The following is a 22,491-nucleotide window of genomic DNA, read 5'->3' as shown; positions in this document are numbered from 1 at the left end:
TAGTAGCAAAATTATGAGTAACTCCATGCATCGAGACAACCCTTGATGGTCTCTCCTTCAGCGAAACATTACTTGGACTGTGTTTTTGATGGTACAAAAATTTGCTTCAGCAAAGAAGTGTTATGTTTGCAAGATCACAAGTCCAAGTAAGCACTAACATGGTGCTTACCTGTGGAACACTACAATATCATACTGAGAAAGGTAAAAGAAATACTGATGAAAGGGTAAAATACTAATGAAAAGAAAGTCATATTTTGTGATTCGGGTGAACATATAAAATAAAACCACAGCCTATAGAAACTACAATAATATACATACCCATATCTGTATCCTTCTGGAACAGGGAAAGGGATGTGAGTCTTTGGCATTAAGAACATTGTCCTTAAAATGTGACAAATACTACAGCCAGATATGAACAGAAACAAATCTTGCAGTGAAATTCCATTTTGATAAAGGACCTAAGATGATTAAACAGTTTAGTTATATACAGCGGTCATAGGTATCCTAAATGAGAGCATATGAGCATCACTGGAAATAAATATACTCAATGCCGCCAGCCCAAATGATAGATACCTGTAATAATTTATTCACCATAATTAGAAACACAATTTCACTTTGAATATATTTGCTAATGAAGGGCTTCAGATATATGCTAATTTCTAATGATCCGGTGCACCCAATTTTAATTCTGATGCAATCTTGTTATTCACTATTGTTATATCTATGCAGCTCACCTATGTGTTTCCATATTACATGACAAACTACCCTGTGCAGTCTGACACCGCAGTGAGATTCCCCCTTATACCGGGAGTTCCATAGTCTTTATAGTATATGTGTCTGATTTATTTAACAAAAACTGGGACATAATGCAAAAACAGTGTGTGAAAATGTAAGTGTAAGCAGGTTGCGGGATGCAGTGATGGACGAGAGGCAGAGCAAAGGTTAACAGTTTTATTTAACAGGGGAATACTCCAGACAGGAAGGTAAAGGGATATACAGTAAAAATGGGAAAGGATGTTGGGAGGTGAAGGGTCAACCAGGCAATTAAACAGATTAGATGGCAAAGGATATCGTAAGTAGAAGAACGACAGTTCAGATGACGGCAATTCTTGTAAAGCACTTATGACAGGAGTTCCGCAAACTGTAACTCCTGCTGAGAATTCAATGGCACCGGCAATGGCTGGCGCAATGTCTTTTCCAGAAAGATCCTGTAGAAACGATGTACCGCCTTCTGGCGAGAGCGGTCGGTGCCCGGTACCTTCCGCTGAACCTAATCCATATGCTACAGTGGCTCCAAAGGGTACGGGGCACAGTCCGGTATGAGCCCAACGTGGCTCTGTATGATATACACTGGCAAATTGAGGCTATGTGCAAACGTTGCGGATTTTGCTGTGGATCCGCAGCAGTTTCCCATGAGTTTACAGTACAATGTAAACTTATGGGAAATCAAAAACGTTGTGCCCATGCTGCGGAAAAAGCCGCGCGGAAACGCTGCGGTTTATTTTCCGCAGCATGTCAATTCTTTGTGCGGATTCCGCTGCAGATTTACACCTGCTCCAATTGAAATCTGCAGGTGAAAATCCACAGAAAAATCCACAAAAGAAACCGCGATAAATCCGCAGTAAAAACCGCAGCGGTTTTTCACTGCGGATTTTGCAAATCCGCTGCGGAAAATTCCGCAAAGGAATCCGCAGCGTGTGCACTTAGCCTAAAGGCGCAAATGTCACTTTTATGTGGCACGTGAACTGAACTCATGGACATGGGCACCTTGTTCTCTGGTCACTACTGGGCACCCTGCACTTTCCTCTTTATGCTGCGTGCTGTCTGTTCGGGCCAAGACTCAAGCGCCGACAACCACTGGCGCGCAGATTCTCTCTGGTAGTCACCGAGCACACACTGCCCGTTCCTCTCCCTCTCTGGTTCCCGCTGTTGGTGGCGGGAGATGGCGGACGCTGGACTGGATGACGCTGGTGCTCCCTGGACAGATCATTCTTCTCCCTGGCTGCTGCTGCTGGACACACAGCTCCCCTCAGCCCAGGGATCCCTGTCCTTCTCGTCTGCTCCGTGTGCACAGCTCTGCTCTGTGTGCACGGCTTTGCTCTATGTGCACGGCTCTGCTCTGCTCTATGTCGCCTGTCGCAGCGCAAATACTCTGGGGTGAGGGAAGGGGATTGAGAGCGCGCCTCTCACAGCTCTGCGCGCTGCCCTCCATTCGCGCCAAACTCCCCCTCTGTGCGCATTTTTTTCTCCTCTTTCTCTGCCCCCTCGGTCAGCAGGATGGTCTGCCTCCCCAGGGCTTCCCCGGGCACCAGGGGAAGGTCCGCCTCACAAAAGCTTCCCCCCAGGAACAGGGGATGCAGCCTGTCTAGTTCCGGACCCGACACACAGGTACCCGCAATGCTGTCGACCCCCATACACCATGTTCCAAATTATTATGCAAATTATATTTTTCTTGGATTTTCCTAAATGGTCGGTGCAAATGACAGCTTCCACAGAAAATATAGGAGGTAAGTAGCAGCCATGTGCTGCCAATCAAATGTGGTGATTCTGCTCATGCTATTTCTGATTGCCCTAAACGTATTAAGAGGGTCGCTAGATCTGTTACCATTAGTACTGTGCAGCCTAAGTTTCTCCTGTCTGTGACCCTGATTTGCTCATTGTCATCTTTTTCCATCATGGCATTTGTGGATTCAGGCGCTGCTCTGAACTTAATGGACTTAGAGTTCGCTAGACGCTGTGGTTTTTCTTTGCAGCCTTTGCAGAGTCCCATACCCTTGAGGGGTATTGATGCTACACCATTGGCTAAGAATAAACCTCAGTATTGGACTCAGCTGACTATGTGCATGACTCCTGCACATCAGGAAGATTGCCGTTTTCTGGTGTTGCATAATTTACATGATGTTGTTGTGCTAGGTTTCCCATGGTTACAAGTACACAATCCCGTGCTGGATTGGAAATCGATGTCTGTGACTAGTTGGGGTTGTCAAGGGGTACATAGTGACGTTCCTTTAATGTCAATTTCCTCTTCCCCCTCTTCTGATGTTCCTGAATTTTTGTCAGATTTCCAGGATGTATTCAATGAGCCCAAGTCCAGTTCCCTTCCTCCACATAGGGACTGTGATTGTGCTATTGACTTGATTCCTGGCTGTAAGTTCCCTAAGGGCCGACTTTTCAATCTGTCTGTGCCAGAGCATGCCGCCATGCGGAGCTATGTTAAGGAGTCTTTGGAGAAGGGGTATATTCGGCCGTCTTCGTCACCATTGGGAGCAGGATTATTTTTGTTGCCAAGAAGGATGGCTCCTTAAGACCCTGTATTGATTATCGCCTTCTTAATAAGATCACGGTCAAGTTACAATACCCTTTACCTCTGCTCTCTGATTTGTTTGCTAGGATTAAGGGGGCTTGTTGGTTTACCAAGATTGACCTTCGAGGGGCATATAATCTTATTCGTATCAAGCAGGGTGACGAATGGAAAACTGCATTTAATACGCCTGAAGGCCATTTTGAATACCTGGTGATGCCTTTCGGGCTTTCTAATGCTCCTTCTGTATTTCAGTCCTTTATGCATGATATTTTCCGCAATTATCTTGACAAATTCTTGATTGTGTATTTGGATGATATTTTGATTTTTTCCAATGATTGGGAGTCTCATGTGAAGCAGGTCAGGATGGTATTCCAGATCCTTCGTGATAATGCTCTATTTGTGAAGGGGTCTAAGTGCCTATTTGGAGTTCAGAAGGTCTCTTTTTTGGGGTTTATTTTTTCCCCTTCGTCTATAGAAATGGATCCTGTTAAGGTCCAAGCCATTCATGACTGGATTCAACCCACATCTGTGAAGTGCCTACAGAAGTTTTTGGGCTTTGCTAATTTTTATCGCCGTTTCATTGCCAACTTCTCTAGTGTGGTTAAACCCCTGACCGATTTGACGAAGAAAGGCGCTGATGTCACTAATTGGTCCTCGGAGGCTGTTGAGGCCTTTCGGGAACTTAAACACCGATTTACTTCTGCCCCTGTCTTGCTTCAGCCGGATGTTTCTCTTCCCTTTCAGGTTGAGGTTGACGCTTCTGAGATTGGGGCAGGGGTTGTTTTGTCGCAGAGGAATTCTGATGGTTCCTTGATGAAGCCATGTGCCTTCTTTTCCCGAAAGTTTTCGCCTGCGGAATGCAATTGTGATGTTGGCAATCGGGAGTTGTTGGCTATGAAGTGGGCATTTGAGGAGTGGCGACATTGGCTTGAGGGAGCCAAGCACCGCATTGTGGTATTGACCGATCATAAGAATCTGATTTACCTTGAGTCGGCCAAGCGGCTGAACCCTAGACAGGCTTGGTGGTCCCTGTTTTTCTCCCATTTTGATTTTGTGGTCTCATATCTTCCAGGATCTAAGAATGTTAAAGCGGATGCCCTCTCTAGGAGTTTTTTGCCGGATTCTCCTGGAGTCCTTGAGCCGATTGGCATTCTTAGGGAAGGGATGATTCTGTCTGCCATCTCCCCTGATTTGCGGCGGGCGCTTCGGGAGTTTCAGGCTGATAAACCTGACCACTGTCCTGTGGGGAAGTTGTTTGTTCCTGATAGATGGACAAGTAAGGTAATTTCTGAGGTCCATTGTTCTGTGTTGGCCGGTCATCCTGGGATTTTTGGTACCAGAGATTTGGTTGCTAGGTCCTTTTGGTGGCCTTCCTTTTCGCGGGATGTACGTTCTTTTGTGCAGTCCTGTGGGACTTGTGCCCGGGCTAAGCCTTGCTGTTCCCGCGCTAGTGGGTTACTTTTGCCTTTGCCCGTCCCGGAGAGGCCTTGGACGCATATTTCCATGGATTTTATTTTGGATCTTCCTGTGTCCCAGAGGATGTCTGTTATCTGGGTGGTTTGTGACCAGTTCTCTAAAATGGTCCATTTGGTACCTTTGCCTAAATTGCCTTCCTCCTCTGATTTGGTTCCATTGTTTTTTCAACATGTGGTTCGTTTGCATGGCATTCCGGAGAATATTGTGTCTGACAGAGGTTCCCAGTTTGTTTCCAGGTTTTGGCGGGCCTTTTGTGCTAGGATGGGTATTGATTTGTCTTTTTCTTCGGCGTTCCATCCTCAGACAAATGGTCAAACTGAGCGCACTAATCAAACCTTGGAGACCTATTTGAGATGCTTTGTGTCTGCTGATCAGGATGATTGGGTGACCTTCTTGCCATTGGCCGAGTTTGCCCTTAATAATCGGGCCAGTTCGGCTACTTTGGTTTCACCTTTCTTTTGTAATTTTGGTTTCCATCCTCACTTTTTCTTCAGGGCAGGTTGAGCCTTCTGATTGTCCTGGTGTAGATTCTGTGATGGACAGGTTACAGCAGATTTGGACTCATGTGGTGGACAATTTGACGTTGTCCCAGGAAGAGGCTCAGCGTTTTGCTAACCGCCGTCGGTGTGTTGGTCCTCGGCTTCGTGTGGGGGATTTGGTCTGGTTGTCCTCTCGTTATGTTCCTATGAAGGTTTCTTCCCCTAAGTTCAAGCCTCGGTTTATTGGTCCTTATAAGATTTCTGAGATTATCAATCCTGTGTCTTTTCGTTTGGCCCTTCCAGCCTCTTTTGCCATCCACAATGTTTTCCATAGATCTTTGTTGCGGAGATATGTGGTGCCCGTTGTTCCATCTGTTGATCCTCCTGCTCCGGTGTTGGTTGAGGGGGAGTTGGAATATGTGGTTGAGAAAATTTTGGATTTTCGTTTTTCGAGGCGGAAGCTTCAGTATCTTGTCAAGTGGAAGGGTTATGGCCAGGAAGATAATTCTTGGGTTGTTGCCTCCGATGTTCATGCCGCCGATTTGGTTCGTGCTTTTCATTTGGCTCGTCCTGATCGGCCTGGGGGCTCTGGTGAGGGTTCGGTGACCCCTCCTCAAGTGGGGGGTACTGTTGTGAATTCCGTTCTTGGGCTCCCTCCTGTGGTTTTGAGTGGTATGGCTGCTTCTTGGATTTAGCTTCAGCAGCTGTTTTCACTGATCGTCTTTCTGGCTCGGCTATATTAGTCTGGCCTTTTCCCTCATTCAATGCCAGTTGTCATTGTTCCTGCCTGGAGTCTTTGCTCCTAGGATTTTCCTGACTCTCTGACCAATTCAGCAAAAGCTAAGTCCTTGCTTGTTCTTTTGCAGTTCTCTTGTTGTTGACTTGTTGTTTTCCACTTTCTATGTTTTGTTCATTTGTCCAGCTTATCAGAATTGATCTATTCAGCTAGGCTGGAAGCTCTGGGCAGCAAAGTTTGCCCTCCACACCTTTAGTCAGGTGTGGAGATTTTTGCATTTCTCTGTGGTGGACTTTTTCTAGTTTTTATTACTGACCGCACAGCGCTCTGTCCTGTACTTTTTTCTATCTAGCTAGTAGTGGCCTCCTGTGCTAAATCTTGTTTCATACTACGTATGTCATTTCCTTCTCCTCTCACAGTCATTATTTGTGGGGGGCTAATCTATCCTTTGGGAATTTTCTCTGAGGCAAGATAGTTTTCCTGCTTCTATCTTTAGGGTTAGTTAGTTCTCCGGCTGTGACGAGATGCATAGGCAGCGTTAGGAGCATTCCACGGCTGCTTCTAGTGTTGTGTTGAGCTTAGGGACTGCGGTCAGTATAGTTGCCACCTGCTCAGAGGTAGACGCATGTCGCTCCTTAATCACCAGACCATAACAGTCCCCTATTGCACGCTGGGGTCTTTCCAGACCCCAGTAAATAATGAAGTGTACGGTCAGCAGACACCATTTTGGTAAAATCGTGTAAAAGCTATTTACAGAAAAAAAGCATTTTGGCGAATGCAGATTTATGTAAAATTCGAGTAGAATTCAATTCTCCTCAAATGTATTAATGTCATCTTAATTAGCAAGAACCAACATCTCTATAATATTGGCATTTTGAGACATGTGTTGCCAAAATGCCAAGCAGTACAGACATCAGCAATGAGCTTAAAGAAGACATTGTTTCTGACTATCAATCTGGGAAAGGTTATAAGGCTATATCCAAAAAATTTGGGGTCCATCATTCTAAAGTGAGAAAGATTATTCACAAGTGGAAAACACTGAAGGTAGTTTGACAATTTTCCTAGGAACGGACATCCCAGAACATTTACACCATGGTCAAATGCAATGCTCAAAGAAATTGCAAAAAATTAAAGAGCTACAGTCCAGACACTAAAGGCCTCAGCATGTTAAATGATCAACATCGTGACTGTACAATTAGAAAAAGACTTAACAATTATGAGTTGCCAGAATTGTTGTTCTTCTGAGGTGTTATTAATCCATTTTAAGATCTTCTAAGGGACTTATCTACACTTAGTAGTCTAGAAAGAAATATAGAACAAATGGAGTATTGTGCTTGAGCAAGACTACAGACTACTTGTTTGTAGTCAGTTACCATGACCGGCCAAGAATAAGCACTGTAGGATATCTATATATCAAAACTATTTTGTTTATCTGATATGTTTTGAAATGATAAAATAACCGGTTGAGAAGGTACAGTACATGGAGACTGCTCAGTTCAATAAGAGCCATATATTGCTGAATACTGATTGTCTTCAACATATTAATGTTCCAAGTTGGGATATTTAAAACCCCCACACCAAGAACACCATGAAAGACTCCAATAAGACAAAGAGGATTAACTGATCTTTTAACTCAGGATTTGCATAAGCAACGCCCCTCTTGAGGTTCAAATAGTGGGATTATCCCAACAAAATCGGTACTGTAAACAAGTATGATAAAAAGCTACAAATCATTCTTCACTGTTAAATATCTTACCTTCACAAGTAGAAAAATAACAGACGATGAGTCAAAAGCCCCATTGTATAGGGTTATTATTGTAGAGCGTTGAGATCCAAACAAATTTCCAACCTTTACAAACAGAAGAGAGCTGTATAACTTACTGTACAGTTACAGACATGCACTGAATTATAGTATGCAGCAAAAAAATCTATGATCATGACTAATGTTTGCAAAACTTACCCTGTACAAAGTGGAGCTGGTTGTCAACAGTTTGAACAAAGAGTACATTATCCGGAGTATCGATAAACAGAATGATTACTGCCAATCATGCAAGGGGAATACAGTGGCAATTACTTCATTATTAGGTATATCCATAAAGAGAATGGTTACAGCCAGGGTTGGACTAGCCCACAGGAGAACCGAAGAATTCTCCAGTGGGCCCTTGTGCAAGAGTTCGCCACCACCTTCTTATATGAGCAGTACGTGGCACTATATACTTGAATCACTACGTACAGACAGAGGCAGCATCTTATTCATCTAACAATCTACCCAGTTTATGGTTATATAAATTTGTGATTGAGGAAAATGTCACATTTGCATGTAGCTGAAAAGTGAGGCCCTGAAGTTGGTTACTGGTGGGTTCTTCACACCCCAGTCCGACACTGGTTACAGGCAATTATACAACAGGAATATAGTGGTATCCATATAGCATGTTTCATGTTCAGCACCACTTCAACTTTCAAAATATTATTGGCACCCAAAGGCCTGACAACCCCTTTAATAATATAATACCGTTTTATCCAATTTCCAATGTATAAGCATACTGACCTGCATGTTAGTCAAAATCAAGAGAATGCCACCAATTGCCAGAAAAGATAGAGCAGGAAATAGAAGCACAGCGGTATCTAATAAAATAAAAAAAATAGAAAATGTTGTATATGGATAAAATCTCAAAATAATTCAAAGTGATGATGAGGCCCTGCAGTATTTGGATCACAGGTTGTTAGCATTTATTTTACACCCTGAAATTTATTTTGCAGCAGCTTCTTGTCTTGTATTATCCGGCGATACTGGTATCTATCTACCTATTACTGTATGATGTGTTCATGCTAAATATCACTGTGACTTTATTATTATTGACACCTCACTTGAATAACATGTATTTATTCATAATACATCATGTCTCTTCCTGCTGTGTCTGCAGCACTCCCCTGTGTGTCTCACTTCTTTTAATCTTTTATCTGTAATTTTATGTATTAATAAAAGTATACATCTTTTTATATACTGTATGTTCTTTGACTACTGCAGTCTCAGAATTTTTCAGCCTTGATGACATGTCTTTAGTACTTAGTAGAGCAACTTTGTTATGACCAGCTTATGCTATATCAGGATGCAGACAGCGGGGAATAAATTGGAGGACGGGGCTGCTGGCTCCATCTTCAACCAATCAGAGCATGAGGCAGCGGGCACGATAACATCATTTCATCACCCTGCTTCTGAGACTCAGTGCATAGGAGACAGGAGCAGAGCACCAGGGATATTGGAGCGAGGTGAGTATGTGTTGTTGTGTTTTTTCATGTATGTGGCATGTAGTGTTGAGCAATACCTTCCGATATTCGGAAATATCGGTATCGGATTGGATCGGCCGATATCCAAAAAATATCGGATATCGCCGATACCGATACGCGATACCAATGCAAGTCAATGGGACAAAAATATCGGAATTAAAAGAAACCCTTTCTTTCCTTGTAGGTTAATTCAACATGAAGGAAAACAACTTAGAATAATGTAGAATGTATTGCGGGAGGTGGAGGAGACATTAAAGGCATAGAGGTTTAGGCCAATCAAATGGAATAGCAGGAATTAATTTTTTTTTTAAGATGTTTGGAGTTACAAAGATATTGACTATGTTAAGATTTTTTATATTTTGTCAGATATTTATGTTTCACTACTTCCATGCTCTTCACCTTCTTTTTTACTTCTCCCACACTTGCTTCTTTATCATCCTCAGCAGCATCTTTTTCATCAACTTCTCCTTCACCTTATTCATCTTCTTCTTCACCTTCTTCCTATTATTCTTTTTTTTCACATTCTTCATATTCTTTTTATTCAACTATTATTCTTCTTTATATTCTACTTCTTCATCTTCTTCATATTCTTCTTCATCATATTCTTATTTGTGACAGGCCTTCCTGCCTTTGTTATCTATAAAAGTTTGAAGATTACACCTTCCATTTTGTCACAAAAGATTTACAACAGGATTTGTCCGCATTCAGTTTGGCCTGCAGCAGCAGGTTTTTTCCAGGGGCACCACGAGGAGGAACGGACTCACCCCCATACACTGCTTAGTCTTCTTCTGATTATAATTTATATAATATCTTTTGCTCTGATTTTTAGTCTTATGCTTAATGTTCTTCTGCTTTTTGTTCTACAGCTTCTTGTTCTTCTGCTTCTTGGTCTTCAGGGTCATCGTCTCCAGGGGCGTCGTCTCCAGGGTCGTCATATCCAGGGTCGTCGTCTCCGGGGTCTTCGTCTTCTTTGGGGTAGAGTAGGGCCTGGCCAAAAGTGTCTACCTTGTCATTTTGGCGGCTTAAAAAATCTTTTGGCAAAAACAAAAGCTGCCGGCTATATGTGTGATCTGGTGATGGTAACTGTTAAGGTGTGATAGGTGAGAAGTAGAGTTTTTCCAAGAGAGAGCGGTAGGACTGTGGACAGTTTGAGGGGTGGAGCGTGGAGGTGGGGCTGGGGTGGAGCCTGGGCGGAGTCTCAAGGGGGCCCCGAAAATTTTGCCAGTATGGGGCCCCGAAATTTCTAGTGGCAGCCCCGCATGTATATAGGAGACTAAGTGGGTCTCACACTGTATATATGGAGGTTATGTGTGGCTCACACTATATATATGAAGGCTATGTGAGACTCACACTGTATATATGGAGGCTATGTGGGGCTCACACTGTATATATGGAGGATATGTGGGGCTTACACTGTATATATGGGAGATATGTTTTCCTCTCAAGCTTTAAACATGCCTCAATCACACCTATCCTCAAAAAGTCCTTTCTTGACCCATCCTCTGCATCTAGCTATCTCATCATATCACTTCTTCCCTATGCCTCAAAACTACTGGAACAACACGTCCATCTTGAACTGTCCTCCCACCTATCTTCCTGCTCCCTCTTCGACCGTTTTCAGTCTGGCTTTGGGCCACATCACTCCACTGAAACTGCCCTAACTAAAGTCACCAATGACCTATCAACTGCCAAAGCCAAGCGGCACTACTTTGTCCTCCTCCTCCTAGACCTCTCCTCTGCCTTTGACACAGTGGACCATTCCCTACTATTACAGACCCTCTCATCTCTTGGCGTCACTGACTTGGCTCTATCTTGGATTTCATCATGCCTAACAGCCCGGACATTCAGCGTCTCCCACTAGCACACCACCTCCTCACCTCGCCCCCTATCTGTCGGAGTCCAGCAAAGTTCAGTCCTAGGGCCTCTGCTCTTCTCCATCTATGCATTTGGCCTTGAACAGCTCATAGAGTCCCATGGTTTTCAGTATCATCTCTATGCCGACGACACACAGATCTACAACTCTGGACCAGATATCACCATCCTAATAACCAAAATCCCACAATGTCTCACTGCTATTTCATCCTTCTTCTCCACTAGATTTCTAAAACATAATATGGACAAAACAGAGTTCATCATCTTTCCCCCATCTCACTTGACTCCGCCAACAGACCTATCCATTAAAGTAAATGGCTGCCCATCCTCCCCAGTCCCACAAGCTCGCTGCCTCGGGGTAATCCTTGACACTGATCACTCCTTCAAACCACATATCCAAGCCCTTTCTATTTCCTTCCGACTCCAACTCAAAAATATTTCACAGATCCGTACATTCCTCAACCAAGAATCTGCAAAAACCCTAGTCCATGCCCTCATCATCTCCCGCCTTGACTACTGCAACCTCCTGCTCTGTGGCCTCCCCTCTAACACTCTCACACCCCTCCAATCTATTCTAAAATCTGCTGCCCGTCTAATCCACCTGTCCCCCCGCTATTCCCCAGCCTCTCCCCTCTGTCAATCCCTGCACTGGCTCCCCATTACCCAACAACTCCAGTTCAAAACCCTAACTATGACATACAAAGCCATCCACAACCGAACTCAGTTGGAGATAAAGTCTTTAAAATTGTGCATCATATCACCTGCAACACGGAGGCAGTGATATATCATGCTCACTGCCCTTGTGATTGCATTTACATTGGTATGACGACAAGGCCCTTGAAAATCCGTGTGCAGGAGCATGTTAGGGATATAAAAAACTCAGTTAACTGCCCGAACCACACCTACTTAAAACGATCCCTAAACACTTCTTCGAAACCCACAAAAGCAATCCAAAAGATTTTGCAGTGTGTGGTATCGATCACATCTACAGTATATGGGGATCCGAGGCGGGAACCTAAAACAAAAATTGCTCCAAAAAGAATCACGATGGATGGTTACATTAGACAAGATTTCACCAAAAGGCCTTAATGAAGCCATCAGTTTCAAGTCTTTTCTCTGAATATCTTGGATATTCTTTTTTATTCTTAAGGGCTGCAAAGTTTTTAAATTTTTATGTTGGTCACGTCTATTTTGTGTTTAATAATATTTTTTCTTATTTGATTTAGATGTCAATTTTCCATTGAATTTTCTCCCTGCAAATTCTGCTTTTTGTCTAACCATCAGAGGGAACCCCATTATGGATGCAATCCTAATCTGCCATAACAGAAAGAAACTCCTGGACTTTTGATTTTTTGACTATTGATATCTTTATAATGTCGTGTTGTTGAACCGTATGCCTAAAACTGTTTCTGTCTATCCAATTGGAACATTTATCTTTCTATCCGGCCCCATGGACCTATCGGTCTATGGTACCCTAATGTCAGATGACAAAATATTTTTTATATTATTATGCTCTTATGATTTGGGCGCTATTATGTTCCGACTGTATATGACAATACAATATTCTTTTTAATAGATATGGAACATGTCTACTATTCTCTTGTACACATTGTTATTTGAGTTTATGCTCATAAACTGGCATATGCTTCTTTTCTTCATTTTCTTTTCTTTTTTCTTGTAACCCATGCCTGTCACAGCTATGTCTGCTTTTACTGATAGACAGCCATTTACTTTACTGGGCAAGTGTACTCAGATTTAACATTTTAATCTGAGACAAAACAAACCTAATGTAATCCATTTACATTAAAAATTCTCCTTTGTTCTGTCATATTTTATATACTGGCTATGACGCTGAAGGCGTCTTTATACATTGGCAGCAACGTCATATAACTTACTCCTTACTCACGGCATGCCCTTCTCTGCCACGGCTGGGTGCACCGGCGCTACAGGCATTCCAGTTAGAAGACATTCATTCCTGTTTTCAATAAATCCCTTCAGACGCAGACGGGCCCCTCTCTGCATGTCAATTATAGTAACATCTACTCTATTGTATGATACATTGCAGGCGTAGCTTCAGGACGTATGTGTTTTCTACCAATGTGGTTTTTTACTATCTATCCACATTGAGTCTTAGCTGTTATTTCTTGTCTCACCCTGCACTTTGTCTGTACGAATTTATATACTTATATAATATTTTTTTAAATAAAGTATTTTTTTATTTATCTAATTAACCCCTATCTGGTATGAATTTTGTATATGGTAGCATTGTGAGTTTATGAATATTATTATCACTCATATACAGTAGTATTCATTGATCCATTCCATTCCTTTTTGGTTGGTTTATATGTTATGGCTTAGGGGTCATGCCCCCTTTTGGCCTTGATGACATCTTTGTAGGTTTTCAGCCATCCACAACCTGTCTCCTCCATACATCTGTGACCTCGTCTCCCGATACTTACCTGCATCCAACCTCCGATCCTCACAAGATCTCCTTCTCTACTCTCCTCTTATCTCCTCTTCCCACAACCGCATACAAGATTTCTCCCGCGCATCACCCCTACTCTGGAACTCTCTACCACAACACATCAGACTCTCGCCTACCATCGAAACCTTCAAAAAGAGCCTGAAGACTTACCTCTTCCGACAAGCCTACAAGCTGCAGTAACCACCGTTCGACCAAACCACTGCACGACCAGCTCTACCCTCGCCTACTGTATTCTCACCCATCCCTTGTAGATTGTGAGCCCTCGCGGGCAGGGTCCTCTCTCCTCCTGTACCAGTTGTGACTTGTATTGTTCAAGATTATTGTACTTGTCTTTTATTATGTATACCCCTCCTCACATGTAAAACGCTATGGAATAAATGGCACTATAATAAATAATAATGATATGTGGGGCTCACACTGTATATATGCAGGCTATGTGGGGTTCACACTGTATATAAGGAGGATATGTGGGGCTCACACTATATATTAGACTATGTGGAGCTCACACTGTATATATGGAGGCTATGTGGGGCTCATACTGTATATACAGAGGATATGTGGATACGTGAGGATCACATTGTATATAGGAAGCTATTAGAGGCTCACACTGTAACTTATGGAAGCTATGTGGGGCTCACTCTGTGTATAAGGAGGCTATGTGTGGCTCATACTGTATATTGGAGACTATGTAGGGGGCTTATACTGTATTTAGGAGGCTATGTGGGGCTCATATTATATATAGGAGGCTATACTGAGTGCTAATACTATACTAGATGGTGGCCCGATTCTAACGCATCGGGTATTCTAGTATATTACACAGCCCACGTAGTATATTGCCCAGCCACGTAGTATATTGCCCAGTCACGTAGGATATTGCCCAGCGATGTAGTATATTGCCCAGCCACGTAGTATATTGCCCAGCGATGTAGTATATTGCCCAGCCACGTAGTATATTGCCCAGCCATGTAGTATATTGCCCAGCCACGTAGTATATTGCCCAGTCACGTAGTATATTGCCCAGTCACATAGTATATTGCCCAGCGACGTAGTATATTGCCCAGCCATGTAGTATATTGCCTAGTCACGTAGCATATTGCCTAGTCACGTAGTATATTGCCCAGTCATGTAGTATATTGCCCAGCCACGTAGTATATTGCCCAGTCACGTAGTATATTGCCCAGTCACGTAGTATATTGCCCAGTCACGTAGTATATTGCCCAGCCACTTAGTATATTGCAAAGCCACGTAGTATATTGCCCAGTCACATAGTATACTGCCCAGTCATGTAGTATATTGCCCAGCCACTTAATATATTGCAAAGCCACGTAGTATATTGCCCAGTCACGTAGTATTTTGCCCAGTCACGTAGGATATTGCCCAGCGATGTAGTATATTGCCCAGCCACGTAGTATATTGCCTAGCGATGTAGTATATTGCCCAGCCACGTAGTATATTGCCCAGCCACGTAGTATATTGCCCAGCCATGTAGTATATTGCCCAGCCACGTAGTATATTGCCCAGTCACGTAGTATATTGCCCAGTCTCGTAGTATATTGCCCAGCCACGTAGTATATTGCCCAGCCACGTAGTATATTGCCTAGTCACGTAGCATATTGCCTAGTCACGTAGTATATTGCCCAGTCATGTAGTATATTGCCCAGCCACGTAGTATATTGCCCAGTCACGTAGTATATTGCCCAGTCACCTAGTATATTGCCCAGTCACGTAGTATATTGCCCAGCCACTTAGTATATTGCAAAGCCACGTAGTATATTGCCCAGTCACGTAGTATATTGCCCAGTCACGTAGTATATTGCCCAGTCATGTAGTATATTGGCCAGCCACGTAGTATATTGCCCAGTCATGTAGTATATTGCCCAGTCACGTAGTATATTGCCCAGTAACGTAGTATATTGCCCAGCCACGTAGTATATTGTCCAGCCACGTAGTATATAGCCCAGCCACATAGTATATTGCCCAGTCACGTAGTATATTGCCCAGCCACGTATTATATTGCCCAGTCACATAGTATATTGCCCAGCCACGTAGTATATTTCCCAGCCACATAGTATATTGCCTAGCCACGTAGTATATTGCCCAGCCACGTAGTATATTTCCCAGCCACGTAGTATACAGCACAGTGCCACGTAGTATATTGCACAGCGACGTAGTACACTGCCCAGCCACGTAGTATATCGCCCAGCTATGTAGTATATTGCCCAGTGATGTAGTATATTGCCCAGTGACGTAGTATACAGCACAGAGCCACGTAGTATATTGCCCAGTTACGTAGTATATTGCCCAGCCACATAGTATATTGCCCAGTCACGTAGTATATTGCCCAGCTGCGTAGTATATTGCCCAGTCACGTAGTATACAGCACAGAGCCACGTAGTATATTGCCCAGCCATGTAGTATATTGCACAGCAACGTAGTATACAGCACAGAGCCACGTAGTATATTGCCCATCCACGTATGTCACAGGTTAAAAAAAAAAACAACATATACTCACCTTCCGAGGGCCAGTTGTTGTTCAATCACATGACCGTGACATCATGGCAGGTCCTTGTCGCGCAGGACCTGTGATGATGTCGCGGTCACATGACCATGACGTCATGGCTATGTGGGGCTCATACTGTATATACAGAGGATATGTGGATACGTGAGGATCACATTGTATATAGGAAGCTATTAGAGGCTCACACTGTAACTTATGGAAGCTATGTGGGGCTCACTCTGTGTATAAGGAGGCTATGTGTGGCTCATACTGTATATTGGAGACTATGTAGGGGGCTTATACTGTATTTAGGAGGCTATGTGGCGCCTCCTAAACTAGGTGGTGGCCCGATTCTAACGCATCGGGTATTCTAGAATATGCATGTCCACATAGAATATTGCACAGCCCACGTAGTATATTGCCCAGCCACGTAGTATATTGCCCAGTCAAGAAGTATATTGCCCAGCCACGTAGTATATTGCCCAGCCACGTAGTATATTGCCTAGTCACGTAGTATATTGCCCAGTCACGTAGTAAATTGCCCAGCCACGTAGTATATTGCCTGGTCACGTAGTATATTGCCCAGTCACGTAGTATATTGCCCAGTCACATAGTATATTGCCCAGCCACGTAGTATATTGCAAAGCCACGTAGTATATTGCCCAGTCACGTAGTATATTGCCCAGCCACGTAGTATATTGCCCAGTCATGTAGTATATTGCCCAGTCACATAGTATATTGCCCAGCCACGTAGTATATTGCCCAGTCATGTAGTATATTGCCCAGCCACGTAGTATATTGCCCAGCCACGTAGTATATTGCCCAGCCACATAGCATATTGCCCAGTCACGTAGTATATTGCCCAGCCACGTATTATATTGCCCAGTCACGTAGTATATTGCCCAGCCACGTAGTATATTTCGCAGCCACGTAGTATATTGCCCAGCCACGTAGTATATTGCCCAGCCACGTAGTATATTGCCCAGCCACGTAGTATATTGCCCAGTCACATAGTATATTGCCCAGCGACGTAGTATACAGCACAGTGCCATGTAGTATATTGCACAGCGACGTAGTATACTGCCCAGCCATGTAGTATATCGCCCAGCTATGTAGTATATTGCCCAGTGACGTAGTATATTGCCCAGTGACGTAGTATACAGCACAGAGCCACATAGTATATTGCCCAGTTATGTAGTATATTGCCCAGCCACGTAGTATATTGCCCAGCCACGTAGTATATTGCCCAGCCATGTAGTACATTGCCCAGCCACATAGTATATTGCCCAGCAACGTAGTATACAGCACAGTGCCACGTAGTATATTGCACAGCGACGTAGTATACTGCCCAGCCACGTAGTATATCGCCCAGCTATGTAGTATATTGCCCAGTGACGTAGTATATTGCCCAGTGACGTAGTATATTGCCCAGCCACGTAGTATATTGCCCAGTCACGTAGTATATTGCCCAGCCACGTAGTATATTGCCCAGTCACGTAGTATATTGCCCAGTCACGTAGTATATTGCCCAGTCACGTAGTATACAGCACAGAGCCATGTAGTATATTGCCCAGCCATGTAGTATATTGCACAGCGACGTAGTATACAGCACAGAGCCACGTAGTATATTGCCCAGTTACGTAGTATATTGCCCAGCTACATAGTATATTGCCCATCCACGTATGTCACAGGTTAAAAAAAAAAAACATATACTCACCTTCCGAGGGCCAGTTGTAGTTCGATCACATGACCGTGACGTCATGGCAGGTTGTTCTCGTGCAGGGCCTGTGATGACGTCGCGGTCACATGACCGTGACGTCATGACAGGTCCTTCTCCCATACCACCGGAACCTGCCGCTTCCATGGAGCGGTCACTGGAGCGTAGCCAGGAGCGGGAAAGGCGGCGGAAGGTGAGTATATAATGATTTTTTATTTTTTTTATTATTTTTAACATTAGATGCTTTTACTATTGACGCTGCATAGGCAGCATCAATAGTAAAAACTTGGTCACACAGGGTTAATTGTCATGATCCCAATGGCAGGGTATCACAAAAGGACAAGCACAAAAACAAAACAAGCTCTAGGGTGATGGAACCTGAGCTGACCGCTATCCTGAACCTAAACACACAACTAGCAGTAGCCGGGGAACGTGCCTACGATGATTCCTAGACGTCTCGCGCCAGCCGAAGGATTAACTTCCCCTATTAGAAGAAACACAGACCTCACTTGCCTCCAGAGAAACACCCCACAGAAATAGCAGCCCCCCACATGTAATAACGGTGAAATGAGAGGAAAGCACATACGTAGTTATGAAAATAGAATCAGCAAAAATGAGGCCCGCTAAAGCTAGATAGCAGAGGATACAAAAGTGAACTGCGCGGTCAGCGAAAAACCCTTCAAAAAACCATCCTGAAATTACTTGAACTCATGTGCCAACTCATGGAACATGAGGAGTAATTTCAGCCCACTAGAGCGACCAGCAGCAAGGAATCACATATCTGCAAGCTGGACTAAGACAAAAATAAAGCAAAACGTGGAACAGGAAAATCAAAACTTAGCTTGTCCTGAAGATAACAGACGCAGGGAGCAGAGGTAAAAAGACACGCTGATTACATTGATAGCCGGCGAGGAAATGACAAAAAAGCCAGGTTAAATAGGAAACTCCCATAACCTGATGGAACAGGTGGACACCAGAGACCGCAGAGAACACAAGTCACCCAGTACCATCAGTAACCACCAGAGGGAGCCCAAAAACAGAACTCACAACAGTACCCCCCCCTTGAGGAGGGGTCACCGAACCCTCACGAGAACCACCAGGGCGACCAGGATGAGCCCTATGAAAAGCCCGGACCAAATCGGCAGCATGAACATCAGAGGCAATCACCCAAGAATTATCCTCCTGACCATAACCCTTCCACTTGACCAAATACTGGAGTTTCCGTCTGGAAACACAAGAATCCAAGATCTTCTCCACAACATACTCCAATTCACCCTCCACCAGCACCGGAGCAGGAGGCTCAAGCGAAGGAACAACAGGTACCTCATACTTCCGCAACAACGACCGATGGAACACATTATGAATAGCAAACGATGCCGGGAGATCCAAACGAAACGACACAGGGTTAAGAATTTCCAAGATCCTATAGGGACCGATGAACCGAGGCTTGAACTTAGGAGAAGAGACCTTCATAGGAACAAAACGAGAAGACAACCACACCAAGTCCCCAACAAGAAGTCGAGGACCCACGCGGCGACGGCGATTAGCAAACTGCTGAGCCCTCTCCTGGGACAACTTCAAATTGTCCACCACATGACTCCAAATCTGATGCAACCTATCCACCACCATGTCCACTCCAGGACAATCAGAAGGCTCCACCTGACCAGAGGAAAAACGAGGATGAAACCCCGAATTACAAAAGAAAGGAGAAACCAAGGTAGCAGAACTAGCCCGGCAAAAAGGAAACCCAGTCATCTTGATCAGCAGAAACAAAACACCTTAAATAAGTTTCTAAAGTCTGATTAGTTCGTTCCGTCTGGCCATTCGTCTGGGGATGGAATGCAGATGAAAAGGACAAATCAATGCCCATCTTAGCACAGAACGTCCGCCAAAATCTAGACACAAACTGGGATCCCCTGTCAGAAACGATGTTCTCCGGAATGCCATGCAAACGGACCACGTTTTGAAAAAACAGAGGGACCAACTCAGAGGAGGAAGGTAACTTAGGCAAGGGTACCAGATGAACCATCTTAGAAAAGCGGTCACACACAACCCATATGACGGACATTTTTTGAGAGACAGGGAGATCCGAAATAAAGTCCATGGAAATGTGCGTCCAAGGCCTCTTCGGGATAGGCAAAGGTGACAACAATCCACTGGCCCGAGAACAGCAAGGCTTAGCCCGAGCACAAACTCCACAAGACTGCACGAAAGAATGCACATCCCTCGACAAGGAAGGCCACCAAAAAGACCTGGCCACCAAGTCTCTAGTACCAAATATTCCAGGATGACCTGCCAACACAGAAGAATAGACCTCGGAGATGACTCTACTGGTCCAATTATCCGGAACAAACAGTCTTTCTGGCGGACAACGATCAGGTTTATCCACCTGAAACTCCTGCAAAGCACGTCGCAAGTCTGGGGAGACAGCCGACAAAATCACCCCATCCCTAAGGATACCAGTGGGCTCAGAATTTCCAGGGGAGTCAGGCACAAAACTCCTAGAAAGAGCATCCGCCTTCACATTCTTTGAACCTGGCAGGTATAAAACCACAAAATTGAAACGGGAGAAAAACAGTGACCAACGAGCCTGTCTAGGATTCAGACGCTTGGTAGACTCAAGGTACATCAGATTTTTGTGATCAGTCAAGACCACCACACGATGTCTAGCACCCTCAAGCCAATGACGCCACTCCTCAAATGCCCACTTCATGGCCAAAAGCTCCCGATTACCAACATCATAATTCCGTTCAGCGGGCGAAAATTTTCTAGAAAAGAACGCACATGGCTTCATCACTGAGCCATCGGAGCTTCTCTGTGACAAAACCGCCCCCGCTCCGATCTCGGAAGCATCAACCTCAACCTGAAAAGGAAGCGACGTATCTGGCTGACGCAACACAGGAGCAGAAGAAAACCGGCGCTTAAGTTCCTGAAAGGCCTCCACAGCTGCAGGAGACCAATCAGTAACATCAGCACCCTTCTTAGTCAAATCCGTCAAAGGCTTAACAACTCTAGAAAAATTAGTTATGAAGCGACGATAAAAATTAGCAAAGCCCAAGAACTTCTGTAGACTCTTAAGAGATGTAGGCTGCGTCCAGTCACAAATAGCCTGAACCTTGACGGGATCCATCTCAATAGTAGAAGGGGAAAAAATATACCCCAAAAAAGAAATCTTCTGGACTCCAAAGAGACATTTAGAACCCTTTACAAACAAAGAATTGGCCCACAGGACCTGAAACACCTTCCTGACCTGCTGAACATGAGACTCCCAGTCATCAGAAAAAAACAAAACATCATCCAAATACACGATAATAAATTTATCCAGATATTCACGGAAAATATCGTGCATAAAAGACTGGAAGACAGAAGGAGCATTAGAAAGTCCAAAAGGCATCACCAAATACTCGAAATGACCCTCAGGCGTATTAAATGCGGTTTTCCACTCATCACCCTGCCTTATCCGGACAAGATTATACGCACCCCGAAGATCAATCTTAGTGAACCATTTAGCCCCCTTAATGCGAGCGAACAAATCAGTCAACAATGGCAAAGGATACTGATATTTGACTGTAATCTTATTCAAAAGACGATAATCTATGCAAGGCCTCAAGGAACCATCTTTTTTGGCCACGAAAAAAAAACCTGCTCCCAAAGGGGACGAAGATGGACGGATATGTCCCTTTTCCAAGGACTCCTTAACATAATTCCGCATAGCAGTATGCTCTGGCACTGACAGATTGAACAAACAACCTTTAGGGAATTTACTGCCAGGAATCAAATCTATAGCACAATCGCAATCCCTGTGAGGAGGAAGCGAACTGAGCTTAGGCTCCTCAAAAACCTCCCGATAATCAGACAAAAATACCGGAACCTCAGAAGGAGTAGATGAAGCGATAGAAATCGGAGATGCATCATCATGAACCCCCTGACATCCCCAGCTTAACACAGACATTGTTTTCCAGTCCAGGACTGGGTTATGAGTTTGTAACCATGGCAGACCAAGCACTAAGACATCATGTAAATTATACAGTACCAGGAAGCGAATCACCTCCTGATGAACGGGAGTCATACGCATGGTCACTTGTGTCCAGTACTGAGGTTTATTCATAGCCAAAGGTGTAGAGTCAATTCCTTTCAAAGGAATAGGAACTTCCAGAGGTTCCAGACTAAATCCACAGCGATTGGCAAATGACCAATCCATAAGACTCAGGGCAGCGCCTGAATCCACATAGGCATCGACGGAAATGGATGATAATGAACAAATCAGAGTCACAGACAGAATGAACTTAGACTGTAAAGTACCAATGGCAACAGACTTATCAACCTTTTTTGTGCGTTTAGAGCATGCTGATATAACATGAGCTGAATCACCACAATAAAAACACAATCCATTTTTCCGCCTATAATTTTGCCGTTCACTTCTGGACTGAATTCTATCACATTGCATTATCTCAGGTGCCTGTTCAGAAGACACCACCAAATGGTGCACAGGTTTGCGCTCCCGTAAACGCCGATCAATCTGAATAGCCATAGTCATGGACTCATTCAGACCTGTAGGCGCCGGGAACCCCACCATAACATCTTTCATGGCCTCAGAAAGGCCATCTCTGAATTTTGCAGCCAGAGCGCACTCATTC

The 22,491-nt window shown here is 44.1% G+C and overlaps 1 protein-coding gene across 8 annotated transcripts in view; it reads right to left on the bottom strand.

The window, feature by feature from the left end:
- The window catches only part of SLC43A3 (solute carrier family 43 member 3), an 80,080-nt gene that overhangs the window by 21,203 nt on the left and 36,386 nt on the right, over positions 1–22,491 (bottom strand). For all 8 annotated transcript variants that reach the window (XM_069752611.1, XM_069752609.1, XM_069752606.1 and 5 more), the window contains 3 exons: positions 8,544–8,620; positions 7,752–7,844; positions 319–458 (listed from right to left, as the gene is read on the bottom strand). In XM_069752611.1, the coding sequence (XP_069608712.1) occupies positions 319–458; positions 7,752–7,844; positions 8,544–8,620 (310 nt within the window). The remainder of the gene's footprint in view (positions 1–318; positions 459–7,751; positions 7,845–8,543; positions 8,621–22,491) is intronic.

The sequence above is a fragment of the Ranitomeya imitator genome, chromosome 2 (assembly GCF_032444005.1).
Source record: "Ranitomeya imitator isolate aRanImi1 chromosome 2, aRanImi1.pri, whole genome shotgun sequence".
NCBI classification, from domain to species: domain Eukaryota; kingdom Metazoa; phylum Chordata; class Amphibia; order Anura; family Dendrobatidae; genus Ranitomeya; species Ranitomeya imitator.
The sequence above is the reverse complement of the archived record's forward strand: the minus strand, read 5'-3'. Positions and strand labels throughout refer to the sequence as shown.